Source organism: Ursus americanus, chromosome 5, assembly GCF_024610735.1.
Source record: "Ursus americanus isolate L20-20 chromosome 5, mUrsAme1.1.p, whole genome shotgun sequence".
Lineage (NCBI taxonomy): Eukaryota > Metazoa > Chordata > Mammalia > Carnivora > Ursidae > Ursus > Ursus americanus.
In genome coordinates, this window is record NC_142131.1 from 83,041,047 (window position 1) to 83,057,677 (window position 16,631).

The window sequence follows — 16,631 nt, forward strand, 5'->3', positions numbered from 1 at the left end:
CATGCCTGAGCCGAAGGCAGACGCTTAACCGCTGTGCCACCCAGGCACCCTGATTGTAATCATTTCTATGGATTATGTTCTCCTGAAACTCTCAGAATGTTAAGAAACAATGCAGAGGGATATACAACCATGGTTATAGGAGATCTTATAAGGACTCTGTAAGAATGAATGATTCAAAACTATGAAGTTTCAATGATCACATGTGCAGATTATTGGAACTTAGAAACAGGAGGGAAGCCTGCCTTCATTATTGCTGCTTCTCTAGGGGCAGGGCTTCTACTTAACACTCCAGAGAATAATTTATGACAATTCTAATTAAAATAAAAGTTCTCCAAATTAGAAAAGTACGTGTAAACACAACTTCTATAAGAAACAGATTGAGTCTAAAAACAAAAACAAATCAGCAAAATCATTGTTGATGCTTTTGTCATGAATCAATCCTTTAATTGCATTATAATGTCATGTGTTTTCATCTTCATCATCAACACCATCTACATTTATTTAATACTCACTTTGTCTTATGTATTTTCTAAAAAGTGCAGTTTTTTAACTTTACAAAACCCATCTGATATAGATTATTGATATCAAACTAATTATTGATTATCAAAATGAACTGTAATTACTTCATAGTTAATAATCAAAAATATAAAAATGTAAGAAAACTATAATAGATGAATTTATCTAATATATATTGTTTTTTCAAAAAAGATATTACCACCACTTTATGACTGAAATGTACTTGATTCACTGAGAAAACACATCTAATCCATGCCATCAGAGGCATATAAGGTAGTCACGAATGAAAAATGAAGTTGCATAGTTTTATATAGTAAACAAAAATATAATTAGGAAACAAAAACAAAAGAATGGTGCATTCAAGAGAAAATTCCAGGAAACAAAATGTTTGGCTTACAAATCAGGAGCAAATTGCTTATTAAAACAGAAATTTTATTATTCTTAAATGATGCATCCAACAAGTGGATATGACAATTATAAATATCTATGCCCCCAACAAGGGAGCAGCAAGATACACAAGCCAACTCTTACACAGAATAAAGAGACATATAGATAAAAATACGTTAATAGTAGGGAACCTCAAGACTCCACTATCAGCAATAGACAGAGCAACTAAGCAGAAAATCAACAAAGAAACAAAAGCTTTGAATGACATACTAGACCAGATGGCCCTCATAGATATATATAGAACACTACACCCCAGAACAACAGAATACTCATTCTTTTCAAATGCACATGGAACGTTATCCAGAACAGACCATATACTGGGTCACAAAACAGGTCTCAACCGATACCAAAAGACTGACATTATTCCCTGCATATTCTCAGACCACAATGCTTTGAAATTGGACTCAATCGCAAGGAAAATTTTGGAAGAAACTCAAACACATGGAAACTAAGAACCATCCTGCTCAAGAATGATTCAATAAACCAGGAAATCTAAAACCATTTTAAACAATTTATGGAGACCAAAGAGAATGAAAACACACTGGTCCAAAACCTATGGGACACTGCAAAGGCAGTCCTAAAGGGAATATACATAGCCATCCAAGACTCACTCAAAAGAATAGAAAAATCTAAAACGCAGTTTTGATATTTTCACCTCAAGAAGCTAGAGCCGGAAGAGAGGAAAGGGCCTAACCCGTGCATGAGAAGGCAGTTGATCAAGATTAGAGCAGAGATCAATGAATTAGAAACCAGGAGCACAGTAGAGCAGATCAACAGAACTAGAAGCTGGTTCTTTGAAAGAATAAATAAGATTGATAAGCCACTGGCAAGACTTATTAAAAAGAATAGAGAAAGGACCCAAATCAATAAAATTATGAATGAAAGGGGAGAGGTCACAACCAACACCAATGAAATAGGAAGGATCATTAGAAACTTTTATCAACAGGTTTATGCCAATAAATTAAAAAACCTAGAAGAATTGGATGCCTTCCTGGAGACCTATAACTACCAAGACTGAAACAGGAAGAAATTGATTATTTAAACAGACCAATTAATTATGAAGAGATTGAAGCGGTAATCAATAACCTCCTGAAAAACAAGATTCCAGGGCCTGATGGATTCCCTGGGGAATTCTCCCAAACATTCAAGGAAAAAAAAATAATACCTATTCTGCTGAAGCTGCTTCAAAACACAGAAATAGAAGGAAAACTACCAAACTCATTCTATGAGGCCAGTATTACCTTGATTCCCAAACCAGGCAAAGACCCCATCAAAAAGTAGAATTATAGACCGATATCCCTGAAGAATATGGACACCAAAATTCTCAACAAGATCAGAGCTAATAGGATCGAACAGTACGTTAAAAGGATTATCCATCACGACCAAGTGGGATTCATCCCTGGGATGCAAGGATGGTTCAACATTCACAAATCAAACACCATGTGATATTTCATATCAACAAGAGAAGAGTCAAGAACCGTATGATCATCTCAATTGATGCAGAATAGGCATTTGACAGAATACAGCATCCTTTCCTGATTAAAACCCTTCAGAGTGTAGGGATAGAGGGCACATTCCTCAACTTCATAAAAACCATCTGTGAAAAGACTACAGCAAATATTCTCAATGGGGAAAAGCTGGAAGCCTTTCCCTTAAGATCAGGAACACAACAAGGATACCCACTCACACCATTATTCAACATATTACTAGAAGTCCTTGCAACAGCAATCACACAACAAAAAAGGATAAAAGGTATTCAAATAGGCAAAGAACAGGTCAAATTGTCTCTCTTCGCAGATGACATGATACTCTATATGGAAAACCAAAAAGACTCTACCCCAAATTACTAGAAGGTATAGAACAATTCAGTCATGTGCTGGGATACAAAATCAGTGCTCAGAAATCAGTTGCATTTCTATACACGAACAATGAGACTGAAGAAAGAGAATTAGAGAATCCATTCCATTTACAATAGCACCAAAATACTACGTTATCTCGGAATTAACTTAACCAGAGATGTAAAGGATCTATATTCTAGAAACTACAAATCACTCTTGAAAGACATTGAAGAAGACAAAAAAAGATGGAAAAATATTCCATGCTCATGGATTGGAAGAATAAACATAGTTAAAATATCTGTGCTACCCAGAGCAATATACACTTTCAATGCCTTCCCAATCAAAATACCAAAGATGTTTTTCAAAGAAATGGAACAAACAGCCCTTAAATTTGTGTGGAACCAGAAAAGGCCCTGAATAGCCAAGGAATTGTTGAAAAGGAAATATAAAGCTGGGGTCATCATGTTGCCAGATTTCAAGCTGTACTACAAAGCTGTGACCACAAAGACAGCATAGTACTGGCACAAAAACAGACACACAGACCAATGGAACAGAATAGAGATCCCAGAATTGGGCCCTCGGCTCTTTGGGCAACTGATCTTTGGCAAAACAGGAAAAAACATCTAGTGGAAAAAAGACATTTTCTTCAATAAATGGTAGTGGGGAAATTGGACAGCTACATGCAAAAGAATGAAGCTTGACCATTCTCTCACACCAAACAATGATAAACTCCAAATGGATGAAAGACCTCAATGTGAGACAGGAATCCATCAAAATCCTAGAGAACATAGGCTGCAACCTCATTGACATCGGCCACAGCAAATTTTTCATGACACATCTCCAAAGGCAAGAGAAACAAAAGAAATACAGTACCCTTCAAGTCAGAGTGAGTGGGGAAAATTCTCTTTTTTTTTTTCTGTCCCAGTGCCTTAGTAATCCTGCCACACCAGTGCCAACAGCACATATAAAATGGGATACAAGCAGAACACTTCTCTTAGACTACAGGATCTCTGATCTCAACAGTATGGCAAGCAAGCATTCCTGTTGGTCTTTTGTTCCACTTCCTTTCATTGCTTGGAAGGGTGACAGACACAGTCATGGGAAGTGCACATCAGAGCACGGTAACTAAAGTCTCAATTATTAGTAAGAAGACCAGGAAAAGACCCCCTAGAAACATAAAAATGGTGCAGAGGTAGCTGAGGTAAGTAAGCAATCTCATGAATTTGTGTATAAACTAGGCTCATATCCAGGCTTCAGATGCCTGAATCTAAAAGTAAGGAGCATATCCAAATCTTTGAGAACAAAAGTATACAGTAAACTGCCACAGAGATTCCAAACCACCCACACTGATGCATGGGTGGGACAGACACCAACCACACTGGAAATATTTTAAAACTGAATTGATGTACAAAGCAAAACCCACAGGTGTCAGGTAGGACCTACAGCTGAACCTAATAAAGTCAGATACAAACTCAAAGATCATCTTTATCCATAGGATGTATTCAAACACTAGAGTCCCATATTATTCAGCTGACCAGAATATAATGCCACACTGTCCGACAAATAAAAGAAAATGGAAAATCTTAAGAACTCAAAAAAAAAAAAAAAAGACAGTTAATATATGTCATTAAAATATGTTTTCAAAACGTGGTGAAAAATGAAGAGGTCCATCTCAACAAAGTGGAACACCTACCAGTAATATTAATAAACCATGCTTCTCTAATTGTCCTCAGGCAGTAAGAAGCCAATGCTATGTGGGGGCTTGTTCCCAGTTAAATTAAGGTCATTAGTAAGGAAAGCAAGAATGGACAATGAGTAGTCAACTAGTAGTCTCTGCCCCAATCCCTCATATTCCCCAGTTGAGTGGTCCTAAATTAAAGATATTTGTATCTCGGGGTGCTTGGGTGGCTCAGTCTTCAAGCATCTGCCTTCAGCACAGGTCATGATCCCAGGACCCTGGGATTGAGTCTGGCATCCAGCTCCCTGCTCAGCAGGAAGCCTGCTTCTCCCTCTCCCACTCCCCCTGCTGGTGTTCCCTCTCTCTTTGTGTCTCTCTCTATCCAATGAATAAATAAAATCTTAAAAAAAAAGATATTTGTATCTCTACACAGATGAAGGTATTGAAGACAGACAATAGATTCTTTACCATAAAATATATCATATATGCAAAAAAGTATATATATGTAACATGAATGTATGGATTAAAGCAAAAATCAGTATTTCACTTGAACTATAATGCTATCAGTTCAAAAGATATTATTTTATGCATAACAAATAAAAGAGTTGCCAACTAATATAATGATTTATTGTTATTGCAAATTTTATTTCATACTCATTAAAAGTTATCCTTCAGACTAATTTTTGACACATATTACTCTTGTAACTACATGAAAACTAAAGCTACTAAAATAAATTGGTTATTTCTAAGGCGATGATAACCATATCACTTAGGGATCATCCTGCTTTCAGAAATGTTAAAATATAAAAATTAAATACCTGTATATCCAAAACCTTATTTATGAAATAGGACAATTTCCAACATTGTTGAACGTCTTGTGTATATTTCCCAGAGGACACCTCTTTTCCACCACAGAGATAACTTTCTCAAGGGAAACTACCAAATATGCATTCATCTCTTGTTTGGTCTCATTTTTAAACCATTCTATAAATGAAATTCTAATTTTTAACTTGCTTCTTTTATTCAGCAGTGTGATTCATCCATTGCAATGTGCACAGCTGCCAATGTGGTGTAGTATCCCACTATGTATATACCATAATTTATTAATTCTTTATTTGATGAACATGGGAGATATTTCTTGTGCTTTGCTTCAGAATTCTCATAGTTTCCTTCTGGAATATATGTTGGAGTTTCCTCAGGGTATTGACCTAGATGTGAAATTGCTACCTCTAGATGATTGTATTTATTCTTATTACTGAAAGATGTGGCTGTACTCTTCCTCCCCCACCCATGAATATCCTGAGTGGACACAAGTCCCATTCTTCCTTAGTCTAACAGATGTAACATCTCTGATAGCTGACCTTCAGAGGGATGAGAATGAGGAAGGAGAAATGGAGGTGCTTCCCAGCCAACAACATGTGACTTTCAGTATAGCCCAAGGAACCAAAGGCAGACAGTGCTTAAGGCAAGGAGCAGCACTCCTGTTGGCTCCATTGAGCAAAGGTGTGAGTAGAGCTGTGCAGGAAACTAGGGTCTTGGGCTACAGCTTAGTTGAAGTCACAAAATATTTTGAGGTCATTACTGTGGAACATGTAAATGAAAAAAGACAATAGTGTTTTATTGTGAAAAGGCAAGTCTTATTTATTCAATGCAAAAAGGAAGCTATCTCGAAATAGCTTTCTTTCCATGACCCAGTATGTCTTATAATGGACTCCCACAGTTATAGATGTGGCCTCCTTGGTCACAGATGTTATGGTACCAGTGATGACAAGGCCCTCAGCATGCTCTGCTGACTGCATGACAGTCTCCATGCTACTCTCCTCCACACTGCTCCTACCTTACCTACAGTGGGCTTTATTTCTTAGTAAAGAGCCTATCTCACTGAAACTTTTACTTTCAGAACCTTGTAAGGCTGTATGTGCATTATGGAGAGCCTTGAAGGTCTGAACACAAAACCATTTGGAGGGCTCAATTTTAAGTTCCTGAAAATGAGTCAGGATGATACACAATGAAGGTATCCCACAGACAATGAGGAAAGGAAGAGATTCTTAATTTTTACCCTCACTTAATACACCGATGGATTCTGATCCAAAAACCTACTGAACATACCATTCCTTGCCTTAAAAAAAGAAAGAAAGAAAGAAAGAAAGAAAGAAAGAAAGAAAGAAAGAAAGAAAGAAAGAGAAGAAAAGGCCTACAATCAAATACAAACTTCTAACCAAGGTATTTGAAGCATGTGGCAATATGGACCCACCCATTTTAACCATCTTATCGTCTCCTTCATGGGCACACTGTACTTCAGCCAAACTTGACTAGTGACTGTCTCTTGAATATGTTTCTTCTTTTCCTCTAGGATGTGGTACTGGAAAAGCACTGCTCAAATTCTGCTCCATGTTGTAGTTTTTATACCCTTAATACAACCCATCTCACTACAGAAACTGTGAGCTCCCTATGGGCTTTGTTCACCAGGCTGCAGACCTCACCCTGCCCTGTCCAGAGCAAAGAATGTGACACACAGTAGGCACGAAGTCAATGTTTACTTAAAAAATAATGAGTCAGGGGCATCTGGGTGGCTCAGTAGATTGAACATCCAATTCTTGGTTTTGGCTCAGGTCCTAATCTCAGGGCCATGAGATCAGAGACCTGTCAGGCTCCGTGTTCCTCGGGAAGTCTGCTTGGGATTCTCTCTCCCTCTCTCTCTGCCCCTCCCCCGCTTGCTCTCTCTCTCTAAAATTAATAAATAAATCTTAAAAAAATGAATCATCAGATATTGTCCAATCAAACTGGAACACCCTGAAATACAAAGACCAAGTCCGATCTGTCCAAACTCAGTTAATTAATACTGTATTTGCTCATCCTTTTGTATCTCCCTACCTCTGTGAACAGCACTACCATCTATCCGTCAAGTAGAAAACCTGTGTGTCATTTCATATTATCTATCATCCCTCACTCATTTGTCTAATCTTTCACCGCGTTCTATGGTGTCTATGCCCACGTCCCTCTACATGTTGTTCAGGCCTTTTATCATCTTTCCCCTGCATGGCCACAGTCCTAACTGGCTTCTCTGATTCCAATTGTCCTATACTCACTTACGCAGTGACCATTCTAAGCACAGGTGTGGTCAAATCACTCCTCTGTCCCCCAGATCTCTACAGGTCCAGTCCCATGACTACCTGACCACATCTTACCCTTGCATCTCCTGCTCCAATTACACTGAGCTGTGAGCTTCCTAAACTCACCCAGCTATCTCCACGCTATGAGACTGTATAAGCTATACCCTGTGTCTCAGCATGTACTCCCCACTACCTAATTGTTTATATATACCAGTTATTATCACAGGGTACATAGTAAGTATTTAATTGTTTCAAGAAATGAATAAATTGACCCACTTTAAGAAAATTATGTTTCCCTATCTTTGAAATGGGTGGGTGAACTGTGTTGACATTTGAGATTCATTCTAGTTGATATCCTTGAGTTCCATGAATGGGTAAAGTATGTTGCCTCGGAGACTAGGAGAAGCTGCACGAGAGTGGTTGGGACAAGGAAACCAATCTCTGGATTATGATACCCTACCTGACCTAGTTCTAGACAAGCTCCTCCTCAATTTTTGAGATAACCTGAAAAATATAATAGAACAACCCTAGTCAAAACAAGTACCATGTAGTGACAATATTTTGTCATATTAACACTATTTTCCCATAAAAAGAGCTGGAACTCCCTGGAGAAGCAGTTGATTACAAACAAAGCTGGGACAGGGAAAATATGACCTTGGAATATCTAGAAGTGCCAGAAATGCTAAAAGAAAAGAGGGGGCCTGTTGAAGGAACACAGGAAAAAACATAAAGGAGTTTGTACTGACCTTAGTTAGAATAATCAAAGCAAAAAAAAAAAAAAGTTGATTATAACCCATAGAATAAATATCCATGTCATAAATAAATAATTGAATAAAAGCATAAGTGAGGGAGAAAGAATACTTCTTTCTAACAGTGGATTAGGCAAACACCACAAGAATAACTACTTCAGACAAAATCCACTGATGGATGCTAAAAGCAGGGTGCGAACAATTAAGGGAAAATAGGTTTGTGCAAAGAAATAACCAGTAAATGCAGTGTGGGATCCTGGAACCGAAATGCCAATGCAATTCAAATGTTTATCTGAGTCATGATTACATAGTAATGTTAATCCCCTGGCTCTGATAGAGTGTTACTATGAGAGGGGGCTGGAGGAGAAATATACGGAAACTGTACGATTGTTTGGCAATTTTTCCACAAGTCTGAATTTTTTTAAGAGTACTAATTTTTGTCTTTCAAATTAATGATTAGAATAATTCCCAAGTGCTGAGGAAGAACACAGGTTAGATGCAAGAAAGACAGACTGAAATCCACACTGTACACTCATCAGTGTGTGCATCTTTGTCCAAGTTACTCATGTCCTCCATGAACCCCCTCCATGTCCTCTTGAACCCCCATTTCCTTCCTCTGTAAAACTAAGATCAGTAGGACTTTACTGTTTCTGGTTGTGAGAATCAGATGTGTGCACACAGGGCCAGCACAGAGGAGGTAAGAAATAAGACTTTCAGTTTCCTTCCTCAGGTGCCATGCATGTCCCTGTCCTCTCAGAGCTCACAGTTCAGAGAGGGAAACGACCAGACCATATCAAACTCATACTATCCCTTTCTGATTGTCCTGCTTGTTTGCCTGTACCATCCAGTATTTAGCACGTGCAATTCTTTGCAGCAAGTGAAGAGGATGAGTAAAGGAGTGTGCAACCCCTTCTACTGGACTGCAAGCTCCTTAGGGAGAGAACTAGTGTTTCACTCATCCTGATTCACCACACACACCTGAGTACTGGGCATCTGAAAATGGAAAATAGAATTAAGGCCAACAGAAAGCAGGGAGGGAGAGAAATCTGGCCACCCACCTGGACTTCTTTTGGGCGAAGCTGAGGTTTATGTATTCCTGGAGTAGGGATCCATATCCTCGCTCCTTTACACTGCTCTGTTTCTCTCTTTTCTCTCTCTGAGGGGTTCCATGTGATTTCAGGAATGATTTGCCTTCCCACATCCTATTGAGATGGTAAACCCTTTTAGTGGGAGTTCTCGCCTTTTCCTTACTCTTCCTTGGGGCTTCAGCCTGGACTGGGGAGATTCTCTGGCTTCCATCCCGTTTGCTCATGTTGCCTTTACTCTGAAAGGCTGAGACGGAGGGTCCCACTTCTGGACATTCAGTGGTGTCCGTAACAGGTCTGCGGATTGTCTCCCCTCCTGTAACCACACTCAGGCTGTCCTGGGGAGTTACTGCTGCTCCTGGTGCTGCCCCTTGGTCGGGCCCTGCAGACGCTGGGATTAGGACAGACGGTGTGTTCCTACGCAGACAGTATGAAGTTTGTTGTCGGTTTCCTTCCCCACCAGTATAAGCTGGAGACATGGCCCCAGACACATCAGTGACCGTGGAAAGGCTCCTGGTGCTGACCTGATCTTGGTCCCCTTGTCCATGGAGCTCCGCGGCCTGTGCCGAGAGGAGAAACAGGGAAGTAGAGAAGAAAGTAAGTGAGACTAGAAGGGGCTGTCACTTGCCTTCTTGAAGCTGAACCACTCCAGAGCTTATAATTGGGAGACACTTTGAGGTCATCAAGTCCAGTGGATGCAGGAATCCCCTCTACGGCACCCCCATAATGGTCACTCAAGTTTTGTGCAGATGGTCCCAGTGCCAGAAGAGCACTATTGCCATTCAGTGAGCATCCTCATACTTATATTTTATACACTTGTAAGCTTTTCTGCAAAATAGATTCCTAGGAGTGAGACTGCTGGCCAAGAGCTATGCTCATTTTACATTCTCATATTTAGTAACAAATTGTGCACATGTGCACAAAGCATGCTGCCATGCTACAGATGATAGAAAAAATCAGTGCCCAGCTCCAGTTAAGGAAGGACTTTCTCACACTTGAAAGTGTCCCACAACAGATGGGACTGCCTGGGTTGTAGGAGCAATTGCTCCAGAGTGGCCTGGGCAGGGGGGGTGCTGTTGAGGGCATTACAACATTGGCTGTGAGATCAGAGGAGCTGACATCTAAGGGGCCTGGATATTCAGGAGCACTTGGGACCTTTCCAGTGTGGCAAGGTCTAGACATGGTGCTTTACTTGGCCTGAGTTCTTCCAATGGCAATGCTTTCTCCTCCTGAGCCTCAGAGAACAGCCTGAAAAAGCCTTAGCTGCTCTTCCAAATCACCCTGGCCCCATCTCCAAGACTCTATGCAAAGGCTTACTGCTGGGCTCTTCCTGTCCTCTGCCTCCAACCCAGGTATGGAGATCATGTCACCAGCAGGTTGGGCCTGGGTCCCACTGTAAGCCTCCACTGGAGGTCTCAGCAGGTATACTAAGTCTTCCCAGCATGCAAACAGATCTTCTTTTGCATCTGAAGGAAGGCACAGCTGGAGGTAAAAAGAGCGGCCAGTGGCAAGCTTCAAGTGGAATTGTTTTTTTTCATGATTATAGATGGATAACTTTACAAACTTCAAAGGAAGCAGCCTGTTGGGGAGCAAAGAAGTGGGGGATTAGGTTGAGACAAATGGGAAGAGGGAGGGAGTCTTTTGGGCCAGTCAGAATCTATTTCTCTCATAAAGGATTTGCGAAATCCTGTCCACTAGAGTTCATCTCTTATGTCCACCTCCTCATTACTGATAGGTGCAGCCTTAATTTGGAGTACAGCACTTAGCTCGCTGGACCTCAAACAACACCACTATGGCTGCTGACCACCTCCCAAGACCGCCCCTCACTCTGCCACAGAAGGCCTGCGGTTATGTGTTCCTGTCTTTCTTCCTGCTCTTAGTGCCACAACCCTTCTCCTATAAGTGATAGCCAGTTTCCCCACAAAGCCTTCTCGGCTCCTAGAGATGTGTCTGATTTCTCCTCCTCTGAATCCACACCACAGTTGCTGGCCGTGCAGGGGAAGCTCTCTCGCTCTGGGCTCTGTGTTATGGTGAATCAGGTGCTTGCTGGTCTTGCCCCTTCTGCATATGTCCTATATTCCCGGACTCGCCTGGTCAGCTCCAAGCTCTTTGTCGACCTGAGGTCCTTTCTCTGGGTATCTTGGTCATTTCTGGCATTGACCATGCAGCTCACAGCCGGCTGTGCCAGCAGCATGACGTCAGGCATTGTGAGGTGGTGGCTGGTACAGGCAATGCCCACCGTCACCACCTGCACAGTGTTGTGCACATCAATCACTTCTCCTCTTCTGTTGATCTGTTGTTGGAAGAAAGAGGAAAGCAGCATTGTCTCACACGCTCTTCTATCTGTCCTCCTCTGCTCCACTCCTAAATAAAGTGGCTACCACAGTTCTCGGTGTGTGGCAAAGACCAGCGGGATGTAGTTCAAGCCACGTGCCATACCAACAGAACGGATTCTACCTCCCTCTCCAATCTGACCTCTCACAGGAGCCAAACTCCCTTTCCTCAATGTGCCTGCGATCACGTGCTTTTGTACTTAGAAGCACTCATGTCCACCATTAAAACAGTAAGTGCAGGCACAGCCTAAGACCCAGCAATCCAACCTCTGCAAATGTGTTCTGCATTGACATGCACACGCCCACATGTGATGGACAAAGTTGCTCACCACAATTTCAGTTGCAACAGACTGCACAACGCAAGTACCTCCCAGTGTCTTGGAGTAAACAAATGTAGTTTGTTTTTCTTTTTTCTTTTTTTTTTTTTTTTGCAAAATAGACATTTTATTAAAACAAAAAACAGCTTTTCACCTCAAAAATACCAATGCAAAAAACCATGAAATGCAAAGGGATCATTCTGGCCTCAAGGAGTAAAAAGTTGTTACAATCAAGTGTAATACATGATCCCGGATCGGGAAATACAGCTACATTATTGGGAGAACTGAGAAAATGTAAACACTCACTACTATGATAGCATTCTATCAACAGCAAATTTCATGAAATTGTGCCATGGTTACACAAGCAAATGTCCAAGTTCCTAAAAGATTCACGAAAAATTTAAAGATAAAGGGGCGTAACCCCCGTCACTTACACCTAACTCTTGAGCGAGAATAGTTGAGCGAGAACAATAATCTACGTCTTGTGTCTATGTGAGTTTTCTGGCTCTGAATCCTGCCTACACATTTCAATAAACTGGGAGCTCTGCAGCATCCTGCTGCCCAGACTGCCCAGGTCATTACACCAGAATCTTGAGAGTGGGTCTCCAGAAAACGCTAGGCATCAGTGTTTTCTACACTTTCCAGGTTAATTCCAAGGAACGGCCAAGGTTGAGAATCAGTGACATGTACAGTTGTGGAGCTCCCGGGTTGATTCTCATGTGTCTGCTCTCATCTACTCTTCTGTCACACTCACAAGGTGTGTGGTTGCTCACACTAAAGTCTGGTTCGTACTGCTATGCCACAACCCACACCATCATCCTGAAAGCCGTGTAGAGTAGAAACTCCCTTAGCTGAAAGCCAGAAACCTGGGCCCTCAGCCACTTGACAGTCTGGGAAAGTCACCTCACTCTCTGGAACTCAGTTTGCTCCTGAGTAAAATGGGGATCTCTGTTCTGCCTACATAAGTAGGTTATTGTGAGGCTCACAGGAAATGGACACCAAATTTCTATGGATACTGGAGAGAACCATATAAATACGGTTTCAGGATATCTGGAGCCTCATGTTCCTACAAAACACAATGAGGGAGAAAAAGGAAGCCGCATATGCCCCAACCAGCAGGACATCATGTTCCAAGTCCACACATCCAATTCAAGACCATAGTGCATCTCCAAGAGTCATAAAATGTTTAATAAGTACACACGAAGAAACAAAACCTGCATGAGAATAATGACCACAAGTATGGCAAAGGGCAACCACCTGATAAAACTTGGTGGATAAATCAGGAAGTGCAAAAACAAAACAAAACAAAACTTTTGCTTTCCTCTACTGGGTTGCAATGTCACCGAAGACATCTTGGCACAATCAGCACATAACAGGTCTTTGATAAGTTGTTGTGGGAAGGAAAGAATGAAAGGGATGAAAGAAGCGGGGGGGGGGGGGGGCTACACACATGAATCAGGGAGAAGGAGGGAGAAGGGGGCACACACATGAATCAGGGAGGAGGAGGGAGAAGGGGACACACACATGAATCAGGGAGAAGGGGGAGAAGGGGGACACACACATGAATCAGGAAGAAGGGGGAGAAGGGAGACACATACATGAATCAGGGAGAAGGGGAGAAGGGGGACACACACATGAATCAGGGAGGAGGAGGGAGAAGGGGGACACACACATGAATCAGGGAGAAGGGGGAGAAGGGGGGACCAGATACATAACTCGGGGAGAAAGGGGAGGATGGGCTAATTCACCTGGATAAAGTCACTCTCAAATATGGGTATGTTCTTCAGTAGCACATACTCTCCATTGCCCAGAAGCTGCTGCAGCTTCCCCACCGAGCTGTTGAACATGGGAAGAATATGGCAGCTTTGGCTGCTGGGATCTGGTGACTCCATGCTGCTGTCCATGGCTCCCTTGCACTAAGACACCTGAAAAGAGGAGGCAGGTTATTTCTTGTCCCTGTTACTTAGAATGTTTCCCCAGCACTGCCGCACAACCCCTGGCACAGTTAACATACGCATCCTGCCATGGAGTGATTAAGACACAGGGGTCCTCTGGGCAGATATGCCCTCCACCCCGCCTGCCCAGGGTTTGCTAGCAGTTAGCAGACAATGCCCATCTGGGAATGGGAGGAAGGCACCCTTTCCTCTTAGCTGAGGCGGACCAGAACCAAGATAACTGCACAACTCAGTAAACAGTGCAGGCCAGAGTGTGGACCCTCATCCTCACTCCTCAGCCAGCTGCCTTGCGCAGTGAACAACCTCTACAACTTTGTGGAGAGGCCTTGCTGACTCCTGACTCTCAGAGACCCCAAACTTTCACACACACCCCACCCAGGCTGACAACAGTTGACTACTTTCACCGCGGATTCACTGCATCCAAGAAAAATGGCCATCACGTCTATCCAAGCAAAGACAAACCACTGGATCTGAGCTTTTCACTTTTTCTGCCTTCTGGAAGGCTTTCCATTTAGACCCCTGTTCCCTCCCTCCTTGGTCAGGGTCAGGATCAACCCCACCCTGACCCCAGTCGAGGTCCCTACTCTGGTCCAGAGTGTCCCATGTCCTGGTCAGAGTCCGTCCTGTAAGGTTCTCTCCAACAGCCTTCCTGCGCTCGCCTTCTGGGGCTTTCCACCTAGAATCCCAGTCCTGATGAGGTTCTCCCCCACCCCTTTCCACGTGTCTCCTCCTGGGCTCTCCCACGAAGGGGGACACCTAACCCAGGGTCAGGCTCACCTAACCCTGGTCTAAGTCACAGTCTTGGCGTTGCCACCCCATTGTCACTACCCCACGCAGGGTACCCCCCTCCCTGGGCCCCGCAGCCCCGTGGAGAAGACTGCGGACTGACCACTTGGCCTCTGGATAGGCACGGCCAGGCAGCACCAGACCCGACCTCTGATATCCGAGGTGGAGCGGCCGCCCCAGCTGCCCAGGCGCTCCCACCTTTCCCCTGAACACACTCCCCACCAGCGTGTCCCCTGGAACTCCCGCCTCTCCGCCGCCGCACGGGCTGCCTTTCAACCGTCCATTGTGACCTGGAGCCATCATACAACACTGTGTCCTCATTCCCACAGCCGCCCCCTCATAAAGGGACATCATTCCGCACAAACACCTCCAACCCAAGACGGAAACCACAGCAAAAGACGCGCAAACCCAGTCCCTGCCTCCGCAGGGAAAGGGCAGCCCTCGGCGGACAGGCAGGGAGAGCGCATGCGCGGACACCACCTGCGCAGGGTCTGTGGACTAAAGGAAACTGGAGCGCTTGCGCAAATGCGGCCAGCACAGTGCGCGCCCCTTTAAGGGCGGGCAGCAGGAGCGCAAGCGCAGTCACTGCCTGCCTGGAGCCTGGCAGCCAGAGAGCGCTAGGTCGGTGACGCATGCACATAAGTAGACTGCACAAGAAACGGGTCGGATGTTTGGTGCTGGAGGGAGCACGAATGGGAAAGTGAGCCTTCTTGGCTTTACAGAAAAGGTGGCAGAAAGGTGTCCCCGCCCGTCTTTGTCTTCTGCTAATTTCCATCTCCTTGCATTGTGCACAAAAACTGCAGCAGGTAACTGACTTCAGCCTTCTGTGACTGTCTCAGGTCAGGTAAAGGAAATCTGGAAATCAGGGAGAACCAGAAAACCAGTTAAGTGAAAGCATGCAAACAGTGCTTTTTGAACAGATAGGATAGAAACATAGTGTGTTAAGATGACTTAAGGGTCTTTCGAGTGTCTATGTGGAAATCAAAAACCCTTATTTTTTAGACTGAACAAATATTACCTTGTGAAGAGCAAGTATTTGGAGAACTGCTGGCAAGAACTCATTAGGTCTTGTCCATTTGAATTCATAATCCCCTCTAGCTAACAAGTTTCAGCAGCTCTTCACAACGTTCTGAAAGTGTGTCTCTGTGGCTATAGTCCTCAGCAAATGAAGGAATAAACCATCCACTGACCTACTTTGAGGTTGACTTTATTTCAGTGGACAGCAGGGTCTAATCTACCAACACACAGTCTAGTCTAGAGGACGACAGACCGATGGTGGAGTCCCAGTGCAAATCCGCCCTACAGAAAAACAGTGACTCCTAGGGGACTGTGCAGAGTAAATCCAAGGAGCATGGCTTCTCCTCTCACCAAGGAATGACAAATATAAAGATAGAAGTAGTCCAGGCTCAGGCTACCTCTGTCAAAGAGCCTTACCCCGTAAGGACTCTTCAGTCTCTTTAGGGCTGGGACCTATTGGTGAGGAGTGAAGTTGTCCCCACTGTGCCATGTCCTAGCCCTCCCTGGATCTTCCTCCCAGGCACACCTAGCTGGGGTGGAGGGCAGGACAAGATGACAACTTCAGAGCTGGGCCTTCCTTGATTTTCTTTATTCTGCATTCTCTATTTTATTCATCTTGGTTATAATATTTTATTATTCCCTTCCTTCTGCTTGTGCATTAGTTTGCCAGAATTTATTTACTACCCGTTAGGAGTTTGTAGCCCTTACCATCTCCTTACCACCCCATCCCACCCATTTTTTTTTTCTTTTAAGATTTTATTTATTTTGACAGAGAAAGACAGCCAGCGAGAGAGGGA

General features: G+C 43.2%; 1 protein-coding gene across 1 annotated transcript; it reads right to left on the reverse strand.

Annotated features, from left to right (window-relative positions):
• Positions 1–5,072: 5,072 nt before the first annotated feature.
• Positions 5,073–15,266, reverse strand: LOC123779412 (Golgi-associated RAB2 interactor protein 4-like). The gene is made up of 5 exons (XM_045777502.2): positions 13,825–15,266; positions 11,517–11,719; positions 10,744–11,005; positions 9,400–9,986; positions 5,073–8,096 (listed from the first exon to the last, which is right to left on the reverse strand). The coding sequence occupies exons 1-5, from the start codon at positions 13,978–13,980 to the stop codon at positions 8,039–8,041; spliced, it is 1,266 nt and encodes a 421-aa protein (XP_045633458.2). The 5' UTR covers positions 13,981–15,266; the 3' UTR covers positions 5,073–8,038.
• Positions 15,267–16,631: the final 1,365 nt, after the last annotated feature.